We start from the raw sequence: 10,742 nt of genomic DNA, 5'->3' as shown, positions 1-10,742 counted from the left end.
CCCTCCCTGCTCTCCTGTCTCTCCCCCACTTTCCCTACTCTACCTTTCTCTCACTTTCCTCTTTCTCTTCCTCTCTCGCTCCATCTCTCCTTCCCTCCCTTTTAATTTTTCCTCTCAATCCCCTCTCTTAAACATACATACTCAAGCATAAATATATATTAACACATAATGAATTTTATTCAGAGAAGAGATGTTTGACTTAATGTCACAGGATAGTAATGTTATTAAATCTGACCAAACAAAATATATTTCCTGGAAGAAAGTAATTTTGACTCCAATTCAAAGAATGAAGGGCTTCACAGTGAGAGATGAAACAGGAATAGGACAGAGGGGAAATTCTTAATAAAACTGGGAACATTAGGACAGAGAGAATTCTAGGCTAATGAAGGCACAGATAAACTTGTAAATATCACTTAGCCGGACAGGACATGGTTATAGATGGAAATTGTATACCAAAACACAATAAAAAAACCATTTCCTATTATGAACTAATTCAGCAAGGCGTATAATATATTAAAATAATTTTATGTCAGTAAGCAATATTAGAGATTTGGATAGGGATACTAGATTTGAAAAATACTGAAAGGCCTTTGTTTCACATCTGTCCCTAAATAAAGATACCTGAGGAGGTTCAATGATTTGTTTAATGCGACAACTAGTTAAGGTTCTAGTGACTAAGCCTCTAGCCTAGTAATATACTTATTTATCAACTGACTCCCAGGAAGAGTTCCCATCACTTTTTCATCTTCCCCTTTGCATCTGGGGCCAACTGATGGTTAATATTTCTCGATATTATTGAAAACTACCAGGGCCACAACAGACACACCCAGAAATAGTGACTCAGGGAGGAACCAACCAAGCCCTGAACTCAGTGGTACAGAGCACATCAAAAATCACTCTGCCCTAATTCTCACTAGGCTTTGTTTATGTATCTTCTTAATCCCATATTTCACCAAGAGTTAAGATTCACATCTCACAAAAGAAGCTGCTATAGAATTAGGAAACAGATGAAATAACATTTCAGTTAAACACTTAGATATTCAAAACTATCAGAATTTATAACTTAGGAAATTATGTACCACTGAGTAGCTAGGAAAATAAATTACTTTAATGAAAGATGACTTTTTAAGTAATGAGAGGGGATGTTTTTATAAGAGGAGTTCACAGTAATTAGGAAAATACGCATATATCATCTTGGGAACACTTCTTGAGAGATAATTACCTGGGAAAAGTCTTGCTAGACACTATCAGACTTCACAAAGTTGATCCAAATGTAATTATGTCAACCACATAGTAAAACACAGAAAGGGGTTAAAAACAGAACCAGTAAATTGAAATATATCCCTTTAGGATACAAGTAAAATACTATATAAAACTGGACTTTTCCCAAAGGAAAATTCTCAAATCAACAAAATAAGCAAACATACAAAACGAAGAAAAAATAAATAATCCTCTCAACAAATTCTAAGTAACAATTGACAAAAATAAAATGAATACATTTTAAAATCTATAGATTTTTTAGATATTATGAAGATCACAATCTGCTTATAAAAGCAAAATGACCCAGAGACTGTATAACTTAAGCTAAAAACAAGAGCATATAAATTGGCAAAATTCAAAAACAAGATATTTCAAATATTTCCTGTAAAGACAAATGAGAGAGATACAGTATCATTTTCAATTCCTTTCACAGGGGACTGGAAGGTTAACTTGATGCTTATTATTAGACTTCAAATGTTTGGGCCTCTAAGCAGACTCTTTTTATATTCTTTTCATTAATTTAAGATTTTTCCAAAAAATGGCATTTATTTTCATAAGTACTTTATCTCAATTGCAAACAGAACAGTGAAAGTAGATTTAGATTCTTATCTGAAGTATCTTCCTGGGTTCTGCTTTTCTGGTTTCTAGCCCTACTTGTTTGGCCTCATGTCTCCACAGAGTTTTGCAACGCTGATTTCCAAAGACTCTCCCTGATATATTCGGAGGCAAGAGACTGCATTCATTAGAATATATATTATTCAAATATTTTATGAAAAAATATCATTTCCTTTATAATGCCAGAACCATTCATTGAGTTACCAATGAAGACAATTCATATTCTTGAAAAGGTTCAAATACAGAAAAGTTTATCCTGCTATTAGGTTCCCATTGATTCTGAAAAATAATAAGAACATGACTCATCGCCTGAGTAAATGATAGTCATAAAAACCACATTTAATCTTTAACAAGACAATGTGTTCTGACAAACTTTTTTTCATAGTATTAGTATTTGCTCTTATTTTGAGAATTTTCACAAGACCTCATCCAGTTATGAGCTAAATAATAATCTTAATTTTTTTAAAATGGGGTCAATAACATTTTTTTCTGGAGTTTCTGATCCTTCAAAAATAGACACAGTGACATATGAAATATCTTCCAGAACACTTGAGAAATATACACTCCATGCACACGTAGACAATTTAACATCGATACTAATTGTATCTGGGTTAAAAACTAGTACATTCCTCAGTGCTTTAAACAACAACTAAGTTATTGGTTATGATTTATACTCTATAGCAATATACTTAACATACAATATCAAATAATTCCCTTTCTTTGAATTGATCTTAAATACGTGTAAACAAGTCAAATAAAGGTAAAATTCTACTTATTTTTTGCCATGATGATTTTATGGAAGAGAAGCACAACATTACATTACTGTTTTACAGTAAGGACTTCAATTTCCTCAGCTTGCTAATTCAAGTGGGAGTTCCCAGCAACAGTGAGCAGGTAGAAGATATTACTTTTTAGAGGCTCATTAAATATATGGCTGTCACATTAGAAAGAAATATACATCAAAAGGTCATGACTGATGTTCAGTTTCCAGTGAGTGCTAGCCCCAGAATTTATGATAGCTCCTGAATTAACATTTTGTATCACAGAAATGCAGTGCCCCAAAGGAAAGTAGCTATGGCGTAGGCTGATGAATGCATAACTAATAAGTTACTGCAATAATCATTTCAATCTTCACCGATTTTTTTTCAATTTTTCATTAACATCGTGGTTCATATTGTGTCTCCAAAAAAATTAGCAAATGAAAGTATTTGGTATTTATTATTTTGCCATTACAAGGACTCATACATATTCTTAAGTTTGTTCTATTATTCTACAAAATACAGTTATATAATTTGTTCACAGAACACAAGACAGTATAACTTAAAAATTATTCATGGTTCAATTCAGAAAACTGAACTGGCAGTTCAATTCATTAAATAAAAGTCTGGTTACTTTTATCGATTAAAAGTGTGCCTGATTTTATAGCTAATTTTTAATGGTTGAAATACATTAGTATTTTCTTTAATATAATACTGCTAAGGGAATTAACACATTTAAAAAAGCAGGTTGTTTGAGCTCAAAAGGTTTGAGGAAAAAATCACCTCACTTTTGTAAAGCCTACATTTGACATTAGCCTCAGAACATTGTGTCTCCCTAACATGATTGCTAGGCTTTTAGTTGCCTGTCTTGCAAACTACCATGTCATCACAGATGTCAAGGGTCTTATATTTTTGTACTTCACAAAAGCATGCTTTTTCAACCATTTCTATGTCTTGTTAACACAGAAGAAAGTAATGGCATGTATGTGTGCCACCTCAGGACCCTTTTAGATCTAAATTTCTATATCATATAGTCTCCGTACTTAAAAATAGATACTTTATAGTTTAAAAATCATAATTTGTGTCCATATATTTTAAAATTTTAGGTTAAGCTTGAGGAATTTTGTTGTATTCTCCAAAGTGCCTACCATGGAGCTGAGTACATAGAAAATTCTCAATAATATTTATTGATTGATTTTTTTTAAAGCCTACAGTTAAATCAGAGCTTTAAAGTAAGACTTATTAGATATATAAAACAATATAAATATTGGACAAAGAGCACTTACCTTAAGCAACCCTGAATATAATACTTTCCTCAAATTATACCAATGAGTTTCTGCTTTTTCCTTCCCCACTATACCAATTTTATAATTATAAAGTTCACAACTGACAAGATTAAGAAGAAAACTCTTAGAATGGAACTGCTTGAGTCAAAGAGAATGCACGTTTACATTTTTGATAGCTCTACTAGGAGTTGTTATTCTGTGGCAAGGACTCAAAATGTTAAACACCTAATGACCTTACTTTAGAATTTTACATCATCATGCTGGTTTTATACCGCTTTCACACAACTCAGGAAATAGTTAAGTCAACTTATGGCTTATTTAATAGTAAGAAACATATTCAGAGCAAGAATCAGTACCAGTCCTGTGAATAACAAAGAAAACATCACCAGATTCATAAACATATTTCTTTTCATAGAGTAAGAAAAATGTAGGTGCTTTAAATTTATGAAAGTGTCAGATCACTTTACTCCCAGTCCACATACCTTAGTCTTCTAGAGCAGAGGGTCTGTTGAGTACAAAGAACCATGAAGAGAAGGAAATCTCTAACTTTAGCAGAGATTTAATGCCACTCTCTCACATATATGCAAGATATGGAAAGTACAACTTCCCTATGTATCCCTAGGCATTATTTCCTGACAAAAATAGACAAGGTCCGTACATATAGAGATTCTTGAATGAGCACACATATCTGTTAAACCACTCTCTGTACTTTTCCATGTTTCAAATGTTTCAATTCAAAATAGAAATGTTATTACCTTTCTTGCTTCTTTTATCATCTTCCGAATAGTTTCCTTTATTGTAAGCAGGTGTGCTCTTGGAGGATGAAACAGGAGGTCAATATGGGTACTCCCTAAGAGTCCAGGCATCACATATGGCCAGCCTAAGTCAAGATTTGGGGCCTCCACATCAGACTCAATTGGCCAGTAAGTCCCTGAAGATGAGGTATCATCACAGGAATTATCCGTGCCATGTGCTGTATTTTGGGCAACTTTCTGGACATTTTTCAAAATATAATTAATTTCATCCTCAGAGAGAAAGTCTGAAACTCGTTCCTTGGCAAGAAATTCTTGGTACGCTTCCAACCCATGTTCAATCAGAGTATCAATGGCTACTCGATACCATTCCTTGTAGTGAGGCTCAATGTAGTTGTCAGATTTACACTCATCGTTCAATGAGGAAAGCATTGAGGAGGTCTCCATGCTTGCAAGTATTTGACTAAGGAACTTTCAAATGTCCATTTATGCAGTGGCGAGAAGTATCTGGGGTTTGAAAAGAAGGAAATCAAGGTAAGTCAGAATTCTATAATCAAATGTTTAAAGATACAAGTCAACTATTATTTTTACATTTGTCCATTTCTATTAGCAGCAGCTCAAAATGACACATACCTCATATCCAAAATGACACCATAATTCACATATCTATCACAAATAAGCTAAACAGATTTCCTTTACAGACTGCTGTTTGTCCTTTTCCAAGCTGTGTCTACTTTCAGTTTCTCACCTAAGAAAATGCACCTTCCTTTTCTGACATCCGGGAAGTCTTTATTCACTTTAATCTGGAACTACATATGGTGATATCAGTTTCTTTTTTTTTTAAGATTAGAAAATATAGTTTATTTGGAAAGTAAATTAGAGAAAGAGGAGATTCACCTTCCCAAGGTAGGAGTGGTGGCCAAAGCCAGAAAACATAACTCAAAGAGCACATGGGCACATCAGAGTCTAGAAAAGCAAGGGCCGGTATCAGTTTCCATAAGCCTTTTTGGCTTGAGTTTTAACATAGAATAGAACACAATCAATGCATAGCCAGTCATCAATGTAAGTTTTTAATGAGTACTTGTTATAAATAATATGCTAGATGAAATGTAGAAAGCAAAAAACACCTGTTTTCCAGGAATTTCTTAATTAGTTGAAGAGGCCAATTGCATACACCAAGTTATCAGTTATCACTTTGAACAAAGCCATATATTGCTAAGGGTAAAAATGAGTAAGGCCTATCTTTAGTGCTTGAAGAAGAAAATCAAGTAGGGAGCAACATGGAGTGAGGGAATCATGGATCGCCCCATGCAGGATGTGGGCTTCAGCTGAACCTGGGGCAATGAGAAAGAACCTGATCGGGTAGCAAGAAGAAAAATTTCATCCCATACAAGGGCAAAAACACAAGCAAAAGCACCAAACAGATATGTGCTTGTACATTCAGGAACCAGGAAAAAAAAAAAAAACTTGGCATGCTGGAAAACAGGTTCCTTTTACTAGGAGTCAGAGATAACGGTGAATAGACGAGATAAGGTCAGGCATGGAAGGACACAGGAGATTTTTGTGATTTAATAAAACTTGTGTTTAAAACAATCAGTTTGGCAAAAAAAGAGGGGACAAACAGCTAGGAAAGTCTTATTGTTCAAAGCACCCAATGAAGAAGTAGTCAGAGTATTCCCAAGACAGTTTAAAGAAGAAACGCTGAGATTTGGTGACTTGACAACACATGGGTGATGAAGAAATTTAAGACATCAAAGATCATTCAGGAATTTCTCTTAGGAATCCAAATCAGTCTATCCAAGGTCACATTCCACCCCTCACAAAGTCCACAAAATCTTCCTTCAATCAGCCACTCACTACTTCACTGTGTGAGATACTGAACTGGGCTTGATCTCAATCAGAAAAGCGACTTTCCAGTCTTTTGAAATCATGATCTCCATTGTGTGGATTCAAAGTACAACCCTATTATGTGCTACAAGCATTAAAAAGCTGATTTGATCAAAAACATCTTTGTCAATGGCCCAGTCCTAATTTTTAATTTTCCACTTAACTCAGCCTTTTCAGTCTCAGGCCTGCCAAAATTCAAATATGATTTGAGAGGGTATCCCAGACAGCGATTGCCATTTATTAACTCCTTAGTTCAAAATATGTAATGAGTAACAAGTTAATCATACAGAGAAATTGTGAAGGATGGACAACAGAGCCATCGTTTTGTTGGGGAACACGGATCAGACAAGATCCAGCGTCTAGGACTGATCTGAAAAGCATGGAAGACAGAGGGTGCTTCACTTTACCATTTAGTGGAGACAACCTTGTCCCCATCCCTGGGCTCAGGATTTTTACAGGGAAAGCTAATAATATAGCAAGCCTAAAGATTAAGTCTGATATGAAAATCAAAATTAGAACTTGTTCTTGTGTGTCTCCTGGAAAGCCCTCAGCATGAGTCATAAATTGATTCAATCCAGGCAACTGGAGGTGTCCTTGGATCCTGTGCTCCAATGCAGTATCTGAATTTCTGGGAAGGCAGTCTCCCCACCCTTAGTATTATGGTGGGCTTTTCAGAAATGTGCTTTACTCCAAGGGCAAAAAAAAAAAAAAAAAAAAGAAACACCTAGCTTGTCTGCTAGTGTGAAAACTATGGTATGGAGAAATAAAATGTTTCCCTTATTACCTAGTTAAAATTAATTTAATCTATTGACATGTACTAGGGACACATGCGAAAACTTTCATTAATGTCTCAATCATTGTATAAGGTGTCATCTTTTTCCCATCACACATCATTTAAGTTCAGTAATTCTCAACAGGGAAGATTTGTCCCCCAGTTGACAATAACTGAAGAACTTTTTTTTAAAAAAAAAAAAATTTGTTTCTGTAGAGACAGTCTCGCTATGTTGCCCAGGCTAGTCTCAAACTCCTGGGCTCAAGTAGTCCTCCTGCCTCGGCCTCCCAAAGTTCTGTATTATAGTCATGAGTCACTGCGCCTGGCCACTGGAGACATTTTTAAGTTGCCCAGCCACTGAAGACATTATTAAGTGTAACAATTTGCAAAGAGGGCTACTGGCATCTAGTAGCTAGAGAGACCAGGGATGCTGCTAAATATATTGAAAAGCACTCTCCATAGCTCAATCACTGAGCATCTGGAGGGCTTTAATTGAAGACAAATTAAATGTGCTTTTAGATATATAAAAATAAGGCACGGTTTTATTAGTAAGTATTAAAAACTCCTAGGAAGTAAATTATCATAAATAGTAGAATTAATGGGTAAAGAAAAATAAAATTTGGCTATGTTGTAAAAGCTGAGCAGACCAATAGGCTTATCTGCCAGTTAAATGACTCACTTCAGAAAAAAAAATAGGCTTAAAAAATACATGTTTCAAAAAACATTAGAAATTGCATTTGCTATTGAATCTTTAGGATAATTTGTAGCAAGTAGTAATTTCAAATGTAAACTCTTGTAAATACAAAGGTTAAAAAATAAGGCATAAAAAACATATTTCCATCTACAGACTGCTCTGAAAAAGTTTTGCAGTTTCATTTATAAAATGAAACACAACTAGCATGCAATACAGCAATTGCAATGTAAGGGATTTATGCAAGAAAAAATAGAAACTTATTTTCACACAAACACCTGTACATGAATGTTTATAGCAGCCTTATTCAGAATAGCCCCACAGTGGAAATAAACCAAACATGCTTCAGTAGGTGAATATTAAACTACCTGTACTGTGGAACACTACCCAGTAGCAAGATAAGTGGTCTATTGATACATGCAACAACCTGGGTGAATCTCCAGAGAATTATGCTGAATGAAAAAACACCAGTCCCCAAAGACTACATGCTGTATAACTTCATTGGTTAGATGTTCCACTCTTGAAATGACAAAATTATAGAAATGGATATCAGATTAGTGGTTGCCAGGAAAGAAGGGAGGGGCATGGTGGAAGGAGGTAGATGTGGCTAACAAAGTGCAACAAGAGGGATTTTTGAGGTGATGGAAATATTCTGTATCTTGACAGTATCAATGTCAATATACTGGTTGTGATGCAGTATATCAGTTTTGCAAGATGGTAGCACAGGGGAAAACCGGGTACAGGATATAAGGAATAGGAATCTCTCTGTATTATTTTTCTCACTTGTGTGTGAATCCCCAAACATCTCAAAATAAAAAGTTAAATTTTAAGAAATCATAGCGATGAGCAATGTCATGAGCCTTGGATAGAAAAAAAAAACAAAACATGTATAGCACAGAAGATGAGAGCTCACCTGTAGGATCAAACTGCCAGGTCCAAACCCTGCTTCATCAATTACCGCAAACTCTTGGACAAGATAAACATGTCCACAAGTCTCAGTTTGGGCATATGTAGAGAGTAGGCTAACAACAGTCCTTATTTTATTGAGTCACTCTAAGGAATAAATGAGGCAGTGCACTTCAAGTGCTTAGCTTTTAACCTTACTATTTTGTTATTATGACGATTTTATGTTTTCACAATCTGTTACAGTATAATCAATATAAACATACAAATAAATTTGATCATAAGAGATTTTAAGATTCAAAAACAAACAGATGTGTTCTATCATACCACTAGCAATGTTATATAATTTGTAACTATCTAATCATCAGCATATAAAACAAACAAACAACCTAGTCTCTGTTTATGGTTTTTGATCTGAGAAGATTCATTAGAAAGACTTCCGAAATTTTCTGATCTGAGAAGATTCATTAGAAAGACTTCCGAAATAATAAGTCAATGGGAAAATGCTCCAAAAAGAAATTACAACTTTCTTAAATCACGAAGTCTGAGGCTATGATTACCTAATATGCAAGCAGATGACCTAAAGTCAGAACCCTAGTTGAAAAAAACTCATAAAATATCACAGGTGCTAATATTGCTGTGGTCCCTTTTCCAATATCTGTTCCAGGCTGTTTTGCTTCAACTGTTGAATACCATTATGGGTTGCATTGCATCTCCAAACAAGGTATTTGAAAGTGCTAACCTTCAATACCAGTGAATGTGACCTAATGTGAAAATACGGTCTTTGCAGATGCAATCAAGTTAAAATGAGGTCATATTTGATCAAAGTGGTCATATTTAATCAATAGTTCAAGTCACTATTATAGGAGTATATACAACTGGGGCAGAAAAAAAAATATTTCTTTTTTGCACTCCTCATACAACATGTCTGGTGTCTACAGAGAGGAGACACAGAGACAGACACACAGGGAGAACTCCAAGTGACTACAGAGGTGGAGATTGGCATGCCAAGTATTGCCAGCAAGAGCAGAGAAGATAACAAAAAGGCCTGAAAAAGATTCTCCCTAGGGCACTTCAAAGAAAGCATGACCCTGCCAACACCAGAATTCCAAACTTCTAGTCTTCAGAAGTAAGAGAATAAATAGTTGCTTTAAGCCAACATTTTTGGTACTTTGCTATGGCTACATTAGAAAGCGAAAACAAATGTATACAATAATTGTTTCGATTTTAAAACCTTCAAATTTTAAAATAGAAAAGTAAATTTACCATCTAGAAATAATTTCAAGTGTTTTTTGTAGTTTATATGATATTATGCAACTAGTTCTCTGATATAACTTTAATGTTAGGCAAATTTCATTAAGAAATACTTTGTGAAGATAGTGCGAACCCATGTGTCCAGCCCCTAGGTGATCAGTCCCTCTTTATGAAATGACTCATTCAGTCATACAAAACTGTAGTCATTCTATAATAAATATCTATAAGATAGATATAAATATTTATAAATCATTCTATTAATATCTGCAAAAACTGGCAATGAAATTTCTGTTTTTGAGGATTCCTCTCTACCCTGGAAGCCTCGGGGAATGATGGCATCACTTGAGAAGTTTGTAATAATTCTAGTCACTACTAAAGAAGTGTACACAACTAGGGTAAAAAAAAAAAAAAACTTTTTTAAAAAAGAAAAGAGAGCCGGGATCGGTGGCTCAGCCTGTAATCCCGCGCCTTTGGGAGGCTGAGGTGAGTGGATTGCCTGAGCCCGCGGGTTCGAGACCCGCCTGGGCAGGCGAGACCTCATCTCTACAATAAATCAAAAAATCA

The 10,742-nt window shown here is 34.9% G+C and overlaps 1 protein-coding gene across 1 annotated transcript in view; it reads right to left on the bottom strand.

Moving 5' to 3' along the window:
• The window catches only part of FAM83B (family with sequence similarity 83 member B), a 63,262-nt gene extending 58,081 nt beyond the window's left edge, over positions 1–5,181 (bottom strand). Inside the window, exon 1 of the mRNA XM_008069668.1 lies at positions 4,675–5,181. Within this exon, the coding sequence (XP_008067859.1) occupies positions 4,675–5,118 (444 nt within the window). The 5' untranslated portion in view covers positions 5,119–5,181. The remainder of the gene's footprint in view (positions 1–4,674) is intronic.
• Positions 5,182–10,742: the final 5,561 nt, after the last annotated feature.

Source organism: Carlito syrichta, unplaced genomic scaffold, assembly GCF_000164805.1.
Source record: "Carlito syrichta isolate Samal-C Ts95f unplaced genomic scaffold, Tarsius_syrichta-2.0.1 Scaffold312169, whole genome shotgun sequence".
NCBI classification, from domain to species: Eukaryota; Metazoa; Chordata; class Mammalia; order Primates; family Tarsiidae; genus Carlito; species Carlito syrichta.
This window is presented reverse-complemented; position numbering and strand designations above follow the sequence as displayed.